Source organism: Rhynchophorus ferrugineus, unplaced genomic scaffold, assembly GCF_030347505.1.
Source record: "Rhynchophorus ferrugineus isolate W39M unplaced genomic scaffold, kcgeb_rfMv2 rfM8, whole genome shotgun sequence".
Classification (NCBI taxonomy): Eukaryota; Metazoa; Arthropoda; class Insecta; order Coleoptera; family Curculionidae; genus Rhynchophorus; species Rhynchophorus ferrugineus.
The window spans coordinates 6,562,471-6,583,689 of NW_027472587.1; the positions used below are offsets into that span (position 1 = coordinate 6,562,471).

Consider the following 21,219-nt stretch of genomic DNA (forward strand, 5'->3'; position numbering starts at 1 on the left):
ATTGGTGAAGGTGCTATGTATGTGAATCAATGTAAAAATTTAAACAACCTAATTGTTAAATTCGATGATTTTGACATGGTTCTACATAAAGTAACAGTTTTCCATTTAGTATTATTGAGTTATTTAATGTATACGGATGCTAATTCATTACTTTTGTTGTTGAATTTGAAGAAATCTTCTGCCGAATCCGATCAAACACTTCTAAAACCTTATAGTGATGCTGCTTCATCATATCCCAATTATCGGTTTTGGTCTCAATGATTTAAAATTGATTGTAATGAAATGATTTTGATGTCATTAACAAAGAACGGCCTGGAGGATCAAAAAATGCTTGACCAAACAGCCAGAGTTATGAAGGATATATTCTGTTGTACCTCGAACTAGAATTTACTTCGCACTTTCCGAATTCACCAGACATATCATCTTCTGATTACCACTTATTCAGATCTATGCAGCACGGTATGACTGGCAAATTTTTTCGAATTTCTGTAGCAATGGCAAAATTGGATTGGTTCGTTGCCAGGCCAATATCGTTCTTTCGACAGGGTAACTCCAAGATGGGAAAAAATTGTAAAAATGATGGAAATTATTTTTATTAACATATGCTATACTAATTCTTTCCAATAAATGCCATTTTAAAATGAAAAGCCACCAGAATAGAAGCAGATATCTGTATAGGAATCAGTAAAAGCACTCCTGTAGTCATTTTATAATTTATTATAATTCATATTTGAAAATACAACGTTATGAATATAATATATATATTTAAATAATAGTAAGTCGTAAGTAAAATAAAATATAATCTTAATTAAAAGTTTACAGCAATAGTGTGAATCACACGAAAGTTAAAATCGTATATACAAAATTGGTCTTATACATTGATTGTTATTGAATATTTATAGTGCAGCAGATGCACGTTTTTTCTCTTTATTCTCCTTCAGTTTAGCTCCTGATGCCTGTGCCGTAGTGGGCACCACCTGCTTTTGCCAATTCGTTCTCGAAATTTTCAAGGTTAACATCGGCAATGTTCTCGGTCTGAAGTTCCACAGCAAAATTCTGAAAAGGGAAATAAACATTAGTTTCATGATTAATTTACTTTAGTTTCAGTATGGGTTCAATGTTAGCAGTACTTTTATTAATGTTATAGAAATATTTTTAAATTAATTAAAAACATTATAATGAACGAATAATAATATAATGAATAATAATGACATAATTAATGTAACACAGTAATTGTGTTATTATTATTCATTATATTAACAGGTCAATTGAAAAGTCGCCGGCATGACACATAGATGGCGCAACTAGAATTAAATTCATATCTTTTTAGTTACCCCTAACCCTCAAAAGATGCGTGTATAAATTTGACAGCTGTCGGATCATTAGTTTATGATTTTGAGTGAAGTAACTTTTGTTATAGTGAAAAAAATGGATAAAAAGGAATTTTAAGTATCACCCTTGAAGGGAATCTGTTGAATAAAAAAAAACTGATTTTGCCAAAAAAATGTGTTTTACTATGGCAGGCAGGGGACTTTTAAATTGACCTGTCATTATTCCTTTTGATAATATTCTTAATTAATAAATTTAAATAGGAGCATACTGCTATCAACTAACATTTTAGTACATTAAATATAATAATAATTATTAAAGACTTCATAGGGTTCGAAAATGTTCTAAGCTTACATACTGGGTGTACAAATATTTTTTGTAACTTTAAACTGGTACAGTGCATTTTATTCAAAGTATTAAAGTGCCCAAATATGAAAATGTTTCAAACTCAAAAATGTCTTATTCCCATGTATTTTCATCTGCGTATTTCAAGTTACCATGAGAAGTACCAAATAGCTCTAGTTTTATATATACTTAATTTATTTTTGTTATATTCTACATTTTCAGATTGTGGAAAATTAATTTTTCGATATCGGTGCACCTGTTGACTGTCAAAATACAAATAATCTCAAAGTGATAACATAATATTAATGTTGTGATTGTGAATTTCATATTTTCTCACCAAAATATATTTTTTGTTAGTTTTTTGTTTGTTAGTTATGCTACGGAAATGTATCAACATTGAATAAATGTTATAACAGTTCAATTATATCAACAACTGTTGTTACATTTGTGGTGAAATAACGTTTTCCTCACATAAAACGCACTTTGTTTAATATTTGTATATTTGAAGTGAATGATATATTCAATTGTAACTCTTTCAAATCGTTTTGGCAGTATATGGATTTCCAGGTCGAAAAATAACTTGGATGCTGTTCGAGCCGGCCATGATACATCGACTAAAATAAGCGATATTTGAATATTGGCGAGTGAAGTATGACATTCCATTTAAGAATTTTCATGCAGATTTTCACGGATTTTGTAAAAGGTGACTGAATGTTCTCAAGTTACAGTCACTTGATCGCATTTTTAGTATTCAATACTTGATGCAATCGTATTAGTTTTACTTTAAAGCGTTATTCCATGCTGATTTAGTTCGATTTGAACTTCCAATTCCGCGTCTTCATTCACATTTGCCCTCTCACTATGTTTATTGCCTTCGACGCCAAAATCACAGTCCTTAAATTTTTGAAGCCTCTTGTGACAACTTGTTTCCATTTATTCCGCATTACCATGTACTTCTATACACAAATGATGGTCTCACCTGTATATTTTTTCAAATTAAAGACGTAAAATTAAGCAAATGACCCGACTGGACTCAAAACTTGACTAGAAGGAAATAAAAATGTATGTGATGTCATATTTGGTGGCGTCCTCTATTGTTGAACACAAGAGACTTATTTGTACACCTAATACATTGTCGGTTATTTATTTTAATCAGACTAGGTCGATTATAAAAAGAAGTAGGACATATTGCTTTTCCTATTCTCTTAAATCATCGTCATCTGCGAGGTTTGTTATTGTTTCAAAAACAGATGGTTTTCAAACATACCAGAAAAAAATCGCGTTTAGAATTGTTTTGTTCGAACAGCTGACGGTATCGCCTGAAAACTTCATTATTCAAAGAATCGTTGTAAATTTCATGATGATCTCACAAGGGTTATAACAATTTATCGAGCACAAATGTTTATAATAATTTTTTTTAATATACGTCTGGATATTTTTCGAATTGTGTCATATCTTGATTGTCTCGAATGTTTTACAGGGTAATTACTATTATTTTGTATATATTAAAAGGAATTGTATATATACCAAATATATTAACTGCGTGAAAAAGTAATCTATGTCTTTAGTATAATGTTTATTGAACAAAGTCTTCTTATATTTGTATAGTCTTCTTTTCTTGATTAAGGTTTATGTGGTTTAACATGGTTTCCAACATTATCATACTAGTATTAAAACTATCCAAGAATACATCCCAATTACTATTGAGACAAACAATTTTTTGTTTTACAATGTTGAGGATTTAGTTACGACAATTGACTTGATTCATTACTAAAATATTAGATAAAGACAAATATACATAAGATTCACATGAATCTGGATTACATGATGTATATGGTAATAATATAACGTCATAGTACAACATTAAACAAATATAATGTAAAAGTTATAAAGATGAAATTAGACTGATTAATAAAATTAAATATAAGATAACTGGGTTAAATAGACAAATCAATTTCACATGGATACTCGAAAGGTTTATTAATGCGGTTTATAGTAAAGAAAGCTTCGAAATTTCTGGGTATGACATATCTATCTCGAATAGGATTTTGATGACGACCAAGGAGCTGATGACGTTTCAACGCTTTTCTATTAGTCGACGCATCGCTCTTTGATGTAAAACAAATATTTGGTCGTTAAAGATACAGGGGATAGATAAAATAATATGGACACCATGCGATATAGTATATCTTGTTGCATGTTGGCAATCTGTTTCTCTCAAACTTCAATAATTGAATTATTTAAGGAGTGACAGTATCCACGGTTACCACGGTGAAGAGGAAATAGTATGCGAAACCTAACATAAAGTTAACTGACAAATACTGACGATCATTAAAAAGGAGTGCGATTAAAATCAAAAACCTCAAGACCTCAAAACTCGTGAATAATACTGCTTCGACAAAAACAATACGAAGAAGTGGAACAATAATCATAAAGTCTGAACATTTGATGAAAGAATGTGGTATCGTCGGGTGAATCATCATCATCATCACATTGTCTCCTACAAATGACCGGGTTTATGTATGGAGAACCTCATTCAAATCACTGGCCGGATTACTGTGAATGGATATCAGATGCTGAAGTTCTTACTATGACTAGCATATTACTGTCAAGCACTATCCCAAAATGATAACGCGCCCATACATATGACCAAAAGGACTCAGGCAAATTTAAAGCAATTGGCGAATGTTTTGTTATTAGAAAGGAACGACATTCCGTTTGAAACTATTCAGGCACTCTACGAATCTATTCCTCAAAGAAATGCAGCTATTTTAAAAGTCTCGACGTCTCCTTAAAGGTGTCTCAACATATTATTAATTAATAAATATTTTGTATACGTCATGTGTCTATTTTATTTTGTCCATACCTTGCAGCGAAATGGATCACCGAAAATTATTTGGTGCTCATGGTGATGCCAGTGTCAGAATTGGTTTAGTTTTCGTCCCGAAAAGTTCCATGTTAAAAAAGTCTGACCCACATATTCTATCATATCACTACGGAACGAAACATCGATCATACAATAGTTTTGAACCCTTTACATAAGACTGGATATTAAAAGTGTGTTATTATGGGCAATGAAAATTGGATCGCATACGTTCAAAAGGATCGTCGTAGAAGTGGTTTCGAAGTGCCTAGTGATACCAAGGAAGGTTATGCTTAATGTTTGGTGGGAAAGAAAATTATCATAAGGTGCTCTAACGTGCTAAAATCATTAGTTCGATTAAAAAAGGACAAGAACTGATTAATAGAAAAGGTAGGAAAAATCCTTGTCTTCTATCATGGCAATGGTAAACCACACATATCTTTAGTGGTTCGTTCGTTAGTGATTAAGATTTGTAAAAGATTTGTTGGGGAATATTGGTGGATCAACCATATAGCCTGAATCTTATCTCTTCCGATTACCAAGTTCCGGTCCTTGCACTACTCTTAATGTTGTAAAACTGCGTCAAAAGAAGCTTGCGACAATCGCTTTTTTCAAGTTTTTCACTCAGGTCTACAGTGATGGAATTGCAGTTTTATCAGAAAAGTGGCAAAAGGTGTTCGATAAAAAAGGCCATAAAATCCAATAAGACAACCACATCAAATTTAACTTGTGGTTTACAACGTTTGCCGGTTTATAATCTCTAATTATTATTATTAAAGCTTTGAAGAATTTTGCAGACATTTGGCAACATAGCCCACTAATCCTAATTAATTTAATACAAATCGAATTTTACTTTTTTAATTTTATGATTTACGATTTTTTTACAAACTGCAATTGGCAATATATTCGACGTCATATATAACGTGAATCGGCTGTTTTATTCGACAAGCTATATATCATTGATTAGTGTTTAATTGTTCGCCAAACCAAAATGACATAATTATATAAATATGCAATTATAGGAAAGGAAAAATTAGAAATTATTCACTCAACCTAAACAGGTGTTAAAAAACACGAACTAAAACTATACGTAAAATATCCAACCGTATAATCTTATTTGAAATTCAAAGTTGTAGTCAGTTCAAAGTCAGTAGTGTAGGAAAAGTATTAAAATAAAAATTTCACATCTCTACATATGCTGCAAATAAAATCCCATTTATTTGTTAATTCTCACAAATGTATCGATAAATATGTGAAATGGAATTTACATATAGATATGTTATATAGCTCCGTTTACAGTCTGTTTGAATCCATAAGATTTTAACAGTTAGAACATCCATAATAAACATTTTACAGTTGTATTCGATATCACATAAAATATGTCTAAACCTACCGCATATTTACACATTCTTGGAAATTCTACCTAACAGATTCATTAATAATGTTTCGGAATATATCGAGCAGCCCCTATAAAGTATTAACTAGACCAGACGGGAGTGCTGTAAATGAGTCCGTTTCATAGATAAGCTTTATCAGAAACAGTAGGCAGACCATTTTGGTCTTTACTGGATCAAGTGGTTTAAAGAACTTGGCAACAGACAAGTTAAACCTTACATTTTAAAACGTCAATCGGGCCTTCTGTTAACGATAAGTGACATTTTAAGATAAAACTAGTCGTCGGTTAAACAGTTTCCTGTCCCACAAATGTATTTTTTAAAATACAATATCAGTGTCTACGCTTTCAACAGACAATTCTATGCAATATCTGTAACGTTGTAAACGTTAAAAATATAAAACTAAATCGTGGTCGTGTAAAAAATTGACCGCTGATATGAATTAAAATGTTTCCTTAGTCAGATAGATTTTATTATCGGACGAGACAAGACAAACACGCAAGTTGACCAAGAATAATAATGGACTTTCGTCCAAAGAAAGCGATTGTTTATGTCTTTTGTTTATCTAAATAAGGATAACGGAGGGGCATATGCAAGGTTGATACGGTGCATATGCATACAATAAACTTATTGTAATGACGGCGATTTTTTGCTGTTATTTAAACTGAAAAATGTAATTTACGAGGGATGACCTATAAATAATCTGATATTGTTATTGTGTTATCTCTCAGAGATTGTTATTACGACGTGAACTGTATTTAAAGGAAGATAAAATAGTGCGTCTTACACTAGTGAATTCCTCGATTAATAATCGAATTTAAAAATGGATTAATTATAATTTTTTTAATATACGTCTGGATATGTTTCGAATTGTGTCATATCTTGATTGTCTCGAATGTTTTACAGGATAATTACCATTATTTGGTATATATCACAAGGAATTCGATAAATATCAAATATATTAAATGCGTGAAAAAGTAATCTACGTTTTTGGTATCACGTCAATTCAACAAAGTTTTCTTATATTTGTATAATCTTCTTTTCCTAATGAAGCTTTATGTGGTTTAACATGGTTTCCAAGATTATCACATTATTATTAAAGGTATCCGAGAATACATCCCAATTACTATTGGGGAAAACATTTTTTTATCCTGCAATGTTGAGGATTTAGTTACGACAACTGATCTGATTTATTACTAAAATATTAAATAAAGACAAAAATACATAAGATTCACATGAATAACTGCCTGAATTACATGATGTATGTGGTAAATTTTCAGCTTTCCATTTCTTTAATTTATATGATTTTCAGCAGAGGTTTGGTTTGGTTTTGGTGATTATATGAATTAGTAGTGGATTATTAGAGTGGAACACTAACTAATACTAACTAAGTCATTTTATAAAGGTGTATTCACTGGATTTATCATAATCAATAGGTAAGTAAGTAATCTTTTTTTTGCTGTTATTTAAACTGAAAAATGTAATTTACGAGGGAAAACCTATAAATAATCTGATATTGTTATTGTTATTTATCGGAGATCGGAAGACATGAACTGTATTTAAAGGAAGATAAAATAGTGCGTCTTACACTTACATTCACTAGTGTGTAGGACACACTAGTGAATTCCTCGAGTAATAATCGAATTAATAGTATACTATAATAATATACTATATTTAATAATATATACTAATATTATATCGAAGATTGGACATCTGATTGGACGTTAACATAACCTAAAAGTACTGGCAAATGTCTATGAGTACCACATATTTTTTGTTTCTTTAAAACTTTTTGCCTATCTGGAAAACTGTTTTTACAACATAATGGCAGTAATTCATATTGTTATGAATTGATTACTTTCACTGGTCCCGATTCTTTAGAGCAAATTTAAATTTGAAAAATATTTTATCAAGTCCCTCAGACCACTATGATTATTAGATCCAGATATTTATAGCATTCATGAAGCAGCAATTGCAGATTGGTAACCATTTAAGTTTTTATATACCAATTATATATTGCAGGTATTTTGAGCAGTGATATCAATTAGTTAATATGTAAATGTAATGTGTATCAATGTAATTAACATTTAAACAATCTTCAACTGTTAAATTCGATGGTTTTGATTATTTCCTACATAAAATAACTGTTTCTCATTTAGTAAATTGTAGTTATTGGGTGTACACAGACGCTAATCTTAACGATCAAATTTACATATCCCAATTGTCGGTTTAGGTTTTAACTAGTGTTGGGAACTATCGACTGTTTAGTAATTGACTACTTTTTACTCTCGACTGTTTCAGTCGCTATTTTTGGTTCGACTAATTTTACTACTTTTTACCAGCTACTGTTTCAGTCGACTGTTTTCGGTCCGACTGATTTTGTTACTATTTACTATCGACTGTTTCAGTTGTGTACTTTTAGTTACTATTTTTTTGGTTCTACTAGTTTCATTCAACTGATTTTTAACATTCTGTCTTTGTCGTCCTAGCCGCGACCTTGACAAAAATGTACTCAATTTATGTTTACATAGATTTATATGTAATATATATAGTTTTATGATTTTTTTGGTAGTTGCTTGTAAATAACAATATATTATATATTAACATAGCAGTATTTTGGAACGATATTTTTCAAGATTGTTAATGTAATATGGTAAAAAGATTAAAATTGTGAATGACAAATAGTAAAATACTTTTGACTGTTTTTATGGCAATAATAGGTAATATTTCGATTATTTGAAAAATTTCAATAATAAATAAAGCATTTACTTTATTTAAAAAAGCTCTAGTAGTTATACGCGGTCATTTTAATTATTTTATGAATTAGTTTTTTATTCTATGATATGTTTGATTTTTTCTTTAGTATGTATGGTTATTGTACATTTTTAATTTTTTGGTTTTGTTTAAGTTCTATTATATTGTCTATATTTAATATAGTATATTATTCAAAAATATCAATTAACATATTAAAATACGATACATTTGTATGGTATTATTCCATTCCATAGAAAAATTTCATTCCTTTTTCCAGATCCACAGAACATTGAAATATAAAAGTAATTCTACTTCGTTTAAAATGAAATTATTAATTGCTTGTAAATAGTATTTAGTAATTATTTTTTTTCCTTTTCTTTTTTAATGTTTTTTGAAGGAATATGTACATATTCGTTTCGCTTATACTGCGATTGGTAAAAATAAGCACATATAATATTAACTGCTCCAAGCAATTATCTCCGCCCTTTTCTCTCTTTCACAATTTATACAGGAAAGGGTTCGTACATCTTCGTCTAACATCACGAATTGAAAAAACCAGTCGAATCGTTCTTTTAATCGTATTTTCAATCGCAACTTTTTTGATTATCGACTGTTTTCATTGCCATTTCAATATCGCGATATTTATTGCTTGTGACGACAATCCCATGCGCAAAAAGCCACGGGTTATTCCAGGAGAGCCCTCTACATCGACACCTAGGTAGAGTATCCATAGCCATAAAGCCTTGCTGTGCATACGGTGTAATCAGCTGGTGTCAACGAAAGGAAACTATACTGTAGACGTTTACCAACGTAAACTAAACAAATTAATTGACATGCTGTCGCAGAATAGGCTAGTAATGGGCGAACAACCGACGCAAAGTTGAATTGAGTTATTAAGAATGCATTGTTGAAGTTCGAATGGGAAGTTTTACCGCATCCAGCGTACTCGCCAGATATAGCGCCTTTTGATTACCACTTGTTCAGATCGATAAAGCATCGTACTGCTGGTTCAAAATGCTCGAGAAGTGCGAAATGGGATTGCTGCCAAACTAACGTCGTTTTCTTCGACACAATATTGCTATGTTGTCAGAAAGATGGGAAATAATTGCAGAAAATATTTTGATATATAACATGTATTATATCGATCTTTCTCAATAAATGCTTTTAATGTTAAATAAAAATATAAGTACTTCCGTTGTTAGCCTCTATTATTGTCATTTCTGACAGAATTTGAATTCTACGGTGGAAAAATAAAATTTTTTGAGGCAAGAGTCCTGTCAAACGGCATTTTTGGATTGGGTAATAATTGTAGTTTATATCGATATACAACTATTAATACTCATGTCTTTTTTCATGAAATGTTTTGACCCAGCAGTACCATACTGTAAAACACCCAAAGTTAAATCAAAACTTTGTATATAGATACTGATAGTTGTGTACTAATTAAGGTGCAATTGATCTTTTTTAATTTGTTTTTCCTATTTAGTTTATTTCTATTTTCTATATAAATTTCAACGTATTTTAAATCATTACTTTTCCATTTCTTATATCGTAATAAGATCTTTTATTTCCTTTCCTTGATTTGATGAAATCTGAAGTTGACACACAAGAATCGTTTTTAGAAGTACATGATAATGATGATTGAACATACTATTGTAGAAACATCACATTCCAATTGCTGTATTCAGTAGACATTGCCTAAGGGGGCAGTAATTAATTTCTTTTTTAAAACCACATAATTTTCGAAAGAAAGTCGTGGGAAGGAAACGCTGGAAAATATGTTTTCTCTATCTAATTTTTGAACAACCGAGACTGAATTTTCCTTTGTCTCAAAGGATCAAAGTTTTAATCACTATTGAATTTTCTTGTTTTTAGAATGTTCCAATGGTCATAACTTTACTAAATAAAAGTTGTTATGTGGATTACACACCTCATATTATTCAAAAACAAATATTTTTAATTGTGGAATGATTACAAGGCGAAAACATAAACACTGATAGGTCTAACTTACGGATACAACACCCTTGATCAGGGCTTTGTCGGTGGACATCTTGGCTCGCTTCAGAACGCTAACGCTGGGCCCCACCCACGTAATCAGCAGAAACTTGGCGCGTTTAGACATCTCGTCACCGGTCTGCACCCTGAGATAGCCGAACGCGCGGTCTTCGTCTCCAAACTGGTTTCGGAACTGATCGAAGTCGGTGCCAGTAGCGGAGGTGACGATTTTCGGACCCTCGTATTTAAACACGGCCCTGAAACAAAAACATTTTTTTATTAATTATATCTTACAATAGATATGCTTGGTACTATCTTAATTTACAAATTAATTTATTACTACTGTTCTGTTGTGCTTGTATTAATATACAAGCACGGCGAGTACGAAAAGAAAGAGAAAAATTAAGAATACACTTATACACTAAAGAAGTTCGTGTGGTTTGGTTTACTTCAATCTTTTGATTCCTGCGTGTTGTCCAGTAGCTGTATGGCTTCCACGTTGTTGTGATTTAGCAACTTTATTTCATGTTTTCATTCGTGTATCCATTTGATTTCGAGGTCATCACGTAGCTTTTCGTTGGTTACATAGCGATAAGCATTGGTAATTAATCGTAGAAATTTGTTTTGTGTGCGTTGGATTACTAGTTGGTTTTAGTGCAATCCCATATTTGCCCCACATAAAAGTTCCAAATTGCCTTATGATCGACTGATAAACCAATCTCGATGATTTTAGATCAAGTTGAGAGTATCTTCTAACTAACCAGTACAGTGGTTTGATTTTGAGTCTAATTTGCTCTGCTTTTTGTCTAACATGATATTTCCAATTTAACCTACCGTCGAGATGTATTCGGACATTCGTCATGTTATATAATTAGGTTTTTGTCATTTCGCCGTAACGCAAAATTAACATGGACTGATTTGGAGCTATTAAGTTGAATTTTCCAGTCTCTGGTCCATTTGTAGATCTTGTTGACCGCTACTTGCACTTTTTCTACAGCCTTGAGAAACAGACTACAGACAGAGATACATCTTTTGCCATGATACTTGTGTCGTCGGCAAATGTTGTTGAGATATCAGCAGTATATAACAGATATAGTGATTCCAAAACTCTACCCTGCGGAATTCCAACCGAAAGAGGTTTAAGTGTTGAGAATGTCCCTTCATGCGAAACTCTAAATTTTCTTTTCAAAAGATATAATTCCAGCGGTCTATGGTAAATCGGCGCTAGAAATTTGCTCATTTTGTAGATTAATGCCGATCAAAGGCTTGTGAGATGTCCAGGAATATTGCAGGGCAGTATTTCCTTTCTTCGAATGCCTTTTCAAGAACCGCTGTTACTCTGCGAACTTGGTCGATTGTCGCGTGGTGACTGGTTTTGATTTACGTTTATGTATTTTGCTGATAATTTTTTCTAAGTATGCAATTGTTATATATGATTGATATAAGCATTAACATCCTTTTATTCTTCCATCTGACACACTTAACATACATTAAAATGAATAATCGCCGGCAAACGAAGACGAAAACGCGTCCCATGACACGCGAATAACCGCTTTCATTGCTTCTAATTGCCCCACATAATTAGAATAGGCTCATTTGTTGAAACTAAAACATTAATTAGTTAAATACATTCGGGTCGAACCGTTTTCGACTGTAGTCTTGCTGTTTTCATACAAAAACCGCATTATAGATAAACATATATACATATATATATTTGAACAAAGTTATCACTGTTTCGCTTTCATTTGAAATGTTATATTAATATTGTGTCAACAAAAATGTCCGATTTTGTGGTTATGATATTTTAAACAAAATATTTTACGAGTTGCTGGTTGTGCGATAAGTTTGACAACGTAATAAATCACACTGATCTTGGTTTATTTTCGAACTTAACATTGACACATATGTTAATGTTTAACATTTAACATAGACTAACTGATCTGTCCAATCTGGTAGTTTGATTACTTGCCATGTCAAAAAAAGAAGCGTTTTTCGTGGCGTATTGTGATTAGCGATAAAGGCTGAATCTACACTATGACAATCCCAGGTGTAAACATCATGTGTTCAGCAACAGTGACATCCAAGCATATTCTGTTTCGGGCATAAGTCTTGCAGTGTGTTACGAAATCGAATTAAACATAACAGGTCAATTAAAAAGTCCCCGGCTTACCATTGTAAAACACTTTTTTGGCAATTTTTTTTAATTTAACATAAATCCCTTCAAGGGTGATACACTGATTATAGCGACCCTCCAACTTTTTGATACCATTATGTAGTACGATTTGTGCTTTGATTTAAAATAGGCCTCAGTTTCCCGCCATCATCTCTTTATTAGACGAAAATTTCTTCCCAGCGAGCATTTTTTTGAGATCTGAGAACAGGAAATTGTCGTTGGGGGCTAGATCTGGAGAATGCAGTGGATAAGGGAACAATTCGAAGCCTAATTCTTGAATTTTTGCGATCTTTTTCACTGAATTGTAACACGGTGCATTGTCTTGGTGAAGCAGCACTTTCTTTTTCTTCAAATGCGGCCGTTTTTCGGCGATTTCGTCCTTCAAACAGTCCAATAACGCTATTTAATAGTCGTTGTTGATGGTCCTTCCTTTTTCAAGGTAATCAATGAAAATTATACCATGCGCATCCCAAAATACAGACGTCATAACGTTGCCAGCCGATTGTTGTGTTTTTCCAGGTTTTGGAGCGGGTTCATCGTGTGAAGTTCACTCGGATGACTGTGGATTGGACTTCAAAGTGAAATGATGGAGCCATGTTTCATCCATTGTCACATATCCAACTGTATTTTTTCCCTTCAAAAAGCAATATTTTATCAACGCGCGAAATTCCTTTTTATCCATTTTTTTTACAATAACAAAAGTTGCTTCACTCAAAATGCTATAATTCACAAACTAATGATCCGACAGCTGTCAAGTTGATACACTCATCTTTTGAGGGTTAGGGCTAACTAAAAAACATATGGATTTATATTATATTATTCATAATTATAGTAGCGCTATTTATGTATCAGAACTCAATTGACTTTGTTGTTTGCTCAATGTACTGTTGCAGCACGAATGAGATGTTCTGCCGCATTCAGCATACTCACCAAGCATGGCACGTTCTGATTTCCTGTTGTTCAGATTGATGAATAATGGCTTGGCTGATATCAACGTCGTCTTGTTCGAAGTTGTAGAAAATTATGAGACATTTTTTGATTATTGCATATTGTACCAATTTTTCTCAATAAATGCCTTTTAAAACGAAACAATGGTGAGAATACATGCAAGCACCTAATAATACAGCGGGCTCTTCTCGAATTATGGGTCAAATCGTTGATAATGTACAAAATAAAATATTTCTTAAAGATATTTATAGATGTAACTTCAATAGATTATATAATAAATTTACTGGTTTATTAAATATGATATTGGAAATTAATTCACCAATCTAGGCAACTGCCTTATTTATTTGGAGTCATTTTATGGATATTATAAGAAGAATTTTAATGGAATAGTAGTGTTCGTAAATTTATTTGGTATAGCCCCTGAAATTCGGCCTAATCTACCTTATCCACCAGACCCCTCGCTCATCGAACACCATTTGTTCAAGCATCTGGACGACTTCCTATTACAAAGACACAGTCATACCCTCGTCGATAAGCCTTCCGAGAATCCAACGATACTTGAAACTGGACTACTGTTTGATCATTATTTTCCTTTTTAGCAAAAGCGTCGAAAATTAATCCATCCCTTGTGTTCTGACGATCGTAAGTCATCAAGTCAACGAACAGCCACGATTTACGTGATTTTAAATTATTACTTCAGAAAACAGCTATAAAATTATTGGTATTTGTCAAATATTTATGCATATATTGATTTTTTAAATAATTTACTTTTTATTTAATATAATACTAATAGTTTTGCAAGAGTATAATAATAATAAAATTCGAAAAGATTGGATAATATTAGATTTATAAGAAGATTGGAAGTATAGTCAATCAATGAGGCACCTCATATTACAATTTGTTTTATATTATGTATTATTTATTTTTTTATGAATTTTATATATATTTTCTTGCATTTTTGGTTAAGACATTATGTAAATAAGCAATATTGTTGAATTTCAAATAAACAGGCTATTAACAAAAATACACGGGAATGTTGACGTTTTCACCATGTTTTTTTTTATTATACTTAGAACAATCTTGATTTCCAAATTAATTTTTTGTTATTGTTCTGTTGTAATTGCATCTATACATAAGCAAGACGAGTGTGGAATAGATACATTAATATGTTTTTTCTAAATTAAAAATTAAATTAGTCTACTTCAGCGAAAATTAAGAGCAATACTTATACACTATACAATTTGGTGTTGTTTGGTTCGCATCGGTCTTCTGATCTTCTGCACGCTGTACATTAGTTGTAGTGTTTCCACTTTTCTATGATTTAATATCATCGTGGAGTTCTTCATTGGTTACATAACGATAAACATTGGTTATTAATCGAAGAACTTTGTTTTGGTAGCGTTAGATTACTAACTGGTTTGATGTTTTAGTGACCTCCATATTTGCACCTCATATGTTCAAATAATCTTTATAATCTCAAGTCAAGTTGGGTCAAGTATATTCCGATTAACCAGTATAGTTCTTTGATTTTGAATCTCTGCTCTGTTTGTTCTCTAATGTGATGGGTTACCTGAAGATGTAATAAGATGCTTTGTTTATCGGGTTTGCGACGAGGAATATTTTGAAGTTTCTGAATGATATTACCGTTAGGGCTTGGAGATTTTCGTTTTTCTTTAATGATTGGTGCTATTATTTTTGAAGTGGCAAGTTGCGTTTGCAGAAAATAAGATGTAAAAATAAGATAAAACTATACTTAGGTTGGTAATCGTGTTAGTAACATTTTGGTGTCGAGATTTTAATAAAATGGATTGGTAATTTAAGACAAATTCAAAAATTCAGGGAGTAATTATTAACGCCATCGCTGATGCTGCGAAAACGAAAATCATCATCAGAGACGAGCAGTTTGGATTTCGAGTAAAACACTAGTCAATCCATCAAGCTGTAAGGTTAGTGGGTGAAGTAAATTGCACTTTTCATGACAAGAACCTCATGTACTTGGATATTCAAGGCATTAAAGCTTGGCACTGCTAGTGATCTTGTAAACCTGATAATAAAAATATTTGGAAAACCGGTCATTCTAAGTCGATAATTCTTTCTCGAGTAGGAAATCCATCCAGTCTGGTGTTCGACAAGATCCTAAGTTCAAACAGTAAAAATCGCACTAAGACCCTCGATCGTCCAAACACACACGCCTCAAACTCCAAGAACCGAACAATCAAATGACTGAAATTTTGAAAACTGTAAATTAATACAAAAAACAACAATACAAAGTGATAAATTTCCACCATAAACTTACTGAAATCAATTAACTTACAAAAAGTTACATATTTCGGATTTTATTTCGAGCGCCGTCTCCTGTGTAGATCAAATAAACTACCAGTCTCAATTAAAATCCTTATATATCAGGCAATGGTACGTTCCGTGTTTCTATATGGTTCACAAGAATGGTCTCGATACCTCAAACTTGCTAACATCAAAAAATTGCGAATGTTCAAAAATTATTTGATGATTCTCAATGTCCCATGGTATGTCAGAAACAACCAAATACATCGAGAAATGGATGTGTCATTAGTCTCTGAATTCACAAACTAAATCACCGAGAGGTTCGTAAAGGGAACTTTCAACCTCAATAATACGTTAGTTCGCTCCATTACGACTCTGCCACCGTAGCCCTGGAACCATTGGGCTTTATGATTAAGAAAGGTCTTCATACTATTCCGGAATCATCGTGTTCAAAAATGAAAAAAAAACTCTCTTGCCCCATCCTTTGGGTTTCCTACCACAGTCCCGTTTCTAAACGGTAAATCTTCTATAGATACAGTCTTGAATAACTTCACAAATTCATTTGATTTTCAGGTCATCGTGCGTAGCGACAAGGATTGGTAATTAATTGAACAACTTTGTTTTGGCAGCGTTGGATTACTAGTCGGTTTGATCTTTTAGTGTAACTCCATATTTGCGCCCTATAAGTTCAAATAATCTTATAATATTAGGTCAGTCTCCGACTAAGCAGCTCTTTGAAGATGTAAGAGGCTTTGTAAAGGTTTGCCAGAAAGATTTTCAAGTTTCTGAGTGATATTACCGTTAGGTTCTTACTTACTTACTGATAAATCAATGTTTTTGATCTTAGATTAGGTTGGGAGTATCTTCTGACGAATTGCTTTTGTTTAATATGATGCACTACCTGAAGGTGTAAGAGGCTTGCGAGGAAGATTTTGAAATTGCTTTGGACTTGGAGCTTTTTAGGTTTTTTAATGAGTTTTTAGCCTTTGCTGGAAATAATTAGTTAAACTATAGTTAGATTGGAGATCGTATTAGTAATATTTCGATGTCGAGATTTTAATAAAGTTGATTGGTCATCTAAGACTGGTAAGGTCTCCGGTAATAGTTTAGCCTTTTGTATGACTGTGACTGCGCACTGCTGGTTGTTATCTATTCTTTTGGAAGGGATGCGTATTCTCGGGGATTATGTTTATGAATTCAGAGACTGATAGCGCCCCGATATTGGATTATTTTAAATATTTTCATGGGCCATTCACAATCATTTGTGTTTGGGTCGTAATCGAAACCGTCTAGATATAATTTTGAACTGATTCTTATACCAGGGGTCGTGATAAAGTTTATTAAAACACGGATTAAATTAGTTTCTTCGATGTTAATGAATTCAGTGTGTCATAGTTGCCTGTAAATAATTATCGATTCACCGGCATGACCTTACGTCGGAGAAACCCGATGGTCTAAGGCAAGTCGTCCCAATAAAGACGATTTAATGCCTATTATTAACCCATCGCTGTCAGTCCGGATATACAATATCCGGACTGCGTACAGGTAGATCGGATCGCCATAAATACCAGGGTTGCAGCGAAATGATTCAATGACAACATCCATTTGGATAACATGTGTAAGCTAATCAGTATGCCGTGTAAATTGGATATTACAAATTGTTTATTTGTCAGGCAATCAAAGTGTCTTAATATAACCAAAACAGGAAAGTGTCTACGCGTGACTGAAATATGTTAACCAAAGTCAGCAATAAAACAAATAGCTCGCATCGAACAGGGTCATTTTCTTTTTGTTTTACGACTGTCGGTGTCAGATTCGTCGCGTAAAATTTCCGATTCTTTCGAATTGTAACTAGTGTCATATAAAATACGGATTTGTTCCGGTGATAAAACTTAAAAACCTATGTGGATTGGTTCATTACACCAAAAGTATTTTTATGTATTTAGAGAAACATAAAAAACAAACTTTCATATAAGCAGAAATATCTTATAATTTAATTAAAAAATGGCCACAGCAGTTTAAAATATATTAATTGCTTGCATGTATTTTAATCAGCGATATCTATTCGTGAAAATGCGAGGTATCAATGTAAATATGCTTTTCATAAATTCGATGGTTTTGACATTTATCTAGATGAAATAATAGTTATTCATTTAGTATTGTAGAATTCGATGTATAGAGGTGCTACTCATGGAATGTTCAAAATTACATTTTCGACATACATTACTTTTGTGGTTTGATTTGAAGATATCTGATGTCTAAACTTTTTAGATAAGAGACGTTTACGAACTTCCGATAATGCTACTCCGTCATATCTCAGTTGTCGGCTTTAGTTCCAACGACTTACAAGTTGTAATTTTGATGTCATTGACAAATAATGGCTCATGAATCAACTGCTTCCAGGTGTTTAATGCGATGGGGTATATCCAAAATAACAAAAATGATTGACGGTTTTTCGAATCGTTTCTTTGCTTGCCACTGGCTTAGATTACTAGACTTGGCATTTTGTTCTTTCGACAAAGGATAGGAAGATGTTGTAGAAAATAACAGAAAATATTTTAATTATTACATATATTGTTCCAATTTTTCTCAATAAAAGACTTTTTAAAATGACAAACCGATCAGAATAACTGTAAGCACCTAATATTTACATCAATACTGTAGAAAAATATGTTAACTTAAACTCCGAATTCATTTTTGGAGACGCAGCTTATGACATACCAACACGGGACACTTCTGTTACCATTAGCTGTTCTGATATTAGGGTACAATTTTTGTTACTTGTCATTTTGTTAAACAGCAACAATATATTTTATTAACTTCGATTTTTTATGAATATTATTGTTTAATCTTGCAGTATGCAAAAAATAAGAAACCAAAGGATGAGTAAAAGGGATTTTTTAATATCCCAACAGGAAAACCTTGGGACATGTATGACTCTTAACAGGTAGTGGTATGAAAACCATTTATAATTATCATTCAGCATACTGTTGATATTATATTATTATGGAATGAATTGCATTAAATTGAAAGTTAACCCAGATTCTCGATGTATTTGGTTATTTCTGACATACCATGGGTGTTCGGAATATCTTCCATAATATCTTATGTTGAAAAATCTGAGCGAGATTTTAAACTAGACTAGACTAGAAATGCAGAGATGGAACGAATCGTTGATTGGTATATGAAGATTTTGATGTAGCAGCCTACAAAACACACAGAAATATAAATCTAGATGTTGAACACGTGCCAGCTGGACGAAGTTGATTTCGGATATCATTGAAGGGCACTTCATTCATTCAGCGAGTGACCATAGTTCAGTTCACGTGCCACCATGGACTGCCCAAGCGTCTCTCAGATAACACTGGGCCGCTCCCTTTTATCTATTGCATTTTCTATTTTAATTTAACGTCAATAAATAACGGTCATATCATGTAACCATCACTGTTTTATTTTCGCCCTATCTCCATCACCGATAACCCCTAAACTGGCAAATACCCTATTGAGGTCTAGAAAGAATACGTCATGAGATTTCCGTCAAAGAAAATGTTGTTTAGTTCGCCTGCTAATCTCAGAGCTTGATGGATTTCAATGGTGTTTGGCTCAAAATTCAAACTTGCAAAAACCAAGATAATATATGAAACAAACGAGCTTTCAGCTGTTTTGATTCCTTTCACTCTATCTGCTTTATACAGGAATTTGTTATTATATATAAGTAATTCAGGACAATCATCAGATACTATTTTTTCAGCGCTTCCACCGAGATGATGGATAATGACAGATCTCTTCTATAATACAATTTTTCTAGATTAGTCACGTTTTCCATTTTTTGTTAATCTAGGACATCTACCTACATTTATTTCATTTTATCTACATTCATTTAAAAGAATCGTTAGCGGGTTTTAACATCCTCAAGTTGATTTAAACGTGCTTTTTCTATCCTATATGCATCATAGCTTCAACTGCTATTAACAATAACCCGTTTCATTTTTTGTATTCATGTTAAAACAATAACAAGCCGAATATGTTTTTAAAACAATTTAAGAGAGAACGGCCAAGTTTCATATATTTCTTTTGTTATTATGCGGTTTCTATTAATTGCTTATTTACCTTTCAACAACAATGCTTTCGTGAGAAATAATTGTTACCAATGATTCTACAGACGCTACTAAATTGGTAAAAAAAACTATTTCTATTTTGTAGTGTGAAATAAGACTTATTTTCTATATTGTAACTTTTACATATTATTAATTTTATGATTTCATTTTCACTAATATCTTACATCAAAATTAGTTTGCAGTAACAACAATGTCAAGTATTTTGGGATGAACCTCAATGCAAAACTCTCTTGGAAGTTGAAAAATTATAGGTTAATTGGAAGAAAATTTCAATTATCCGTACATAATAAGCTTCTGTTGTATAAGCAGATTCTAAAACCAATATGGATCTATGGAATCGAGTTGTGGGGATGTTTCGTGGAAAGCAATATAAAATAAAATACAGACTTCTAAGAACAAAGTCCTAAGAGGTGTCAGTACAGTGGAGTATAACACTCGAGCAGGACACAGGCGTAAAATGGTCAAATTATTTGATCTTGTAATGTAGAGAAGTGTATTTAAGTTAGTGTTAATTAATAAATGAACATGGTTACTCTAGAGACCAAGAAAGGACTGATAGGGTCGCCTAAATTCTCTTAAAACCACTGACATCCAGCTTTTAAATTGTATAAAAAACTATTAAATATACAAATACACAAAAATAAGTTTTAGAATAAAATATGTACATAATCGTAATAATCGCTGTAATAACTAAATAAAAATAAACAAACACCTTATTTAACCTATATACCACATGTATTCCATATTCTACTATATACACACGATTTAGCTTAATACCTACCTAAACCTATTTATCTATTTATATTACTATTTTAACTACTATCAATTGACTACTTTGAAGTCAGTGCCGAACCCAAACAGTTATGTTAATTTAAATTTGTTTTGTTGGTAATTTAATTTTTTGTATATGTCACAAAATTATATTATTATTTTTGTATTGTATTTTTAGTGTTAGATATTTATTCAATAAATTACGCAGATATTTTATTTAATATTACAATGGGTAGCCAAGTAAAG

The 21,219-nt window shown here is 32.2% G+C and overlaps 1 protein-coding gene across 3 annotated transcripts in view; it reads right to left on the reverse strand.

Annotated features, from left to right (window-relative positions):
• Positions 1-701: 701 nt before the first annotated feature.
• LOC143200929 (uncharacterized) overlaps positions 702-21,219 on the reverse strand; it is a 64,401-nt gene continuing 43,883 nt past the window's right edge. Inside the window, exons 3-4 of one of the 3 annotated variants that reach the window (XM_076411724.1) lie at positions 10,697-10,937; positions 702-1,056 (exon numbers count right to left, since the gene is read on the reverse strand). In XM_076411724.1, coding sequence (XP_076267839.1) covers positions 943-1,056; positions 10,697-10,937 — 355 coding nt within the window. In that variant the 3' untranslated portion in view covers positions 702-942. Of the gene's footprint in view, positions 1,057-8,813; positions 9,690-10,111; positions 10,938-21,219 lie in introns of those variants that run through there. The other 2 variants (XR_013006850.1, XR_013006849.1) reach the window with 2 other exon arrangements.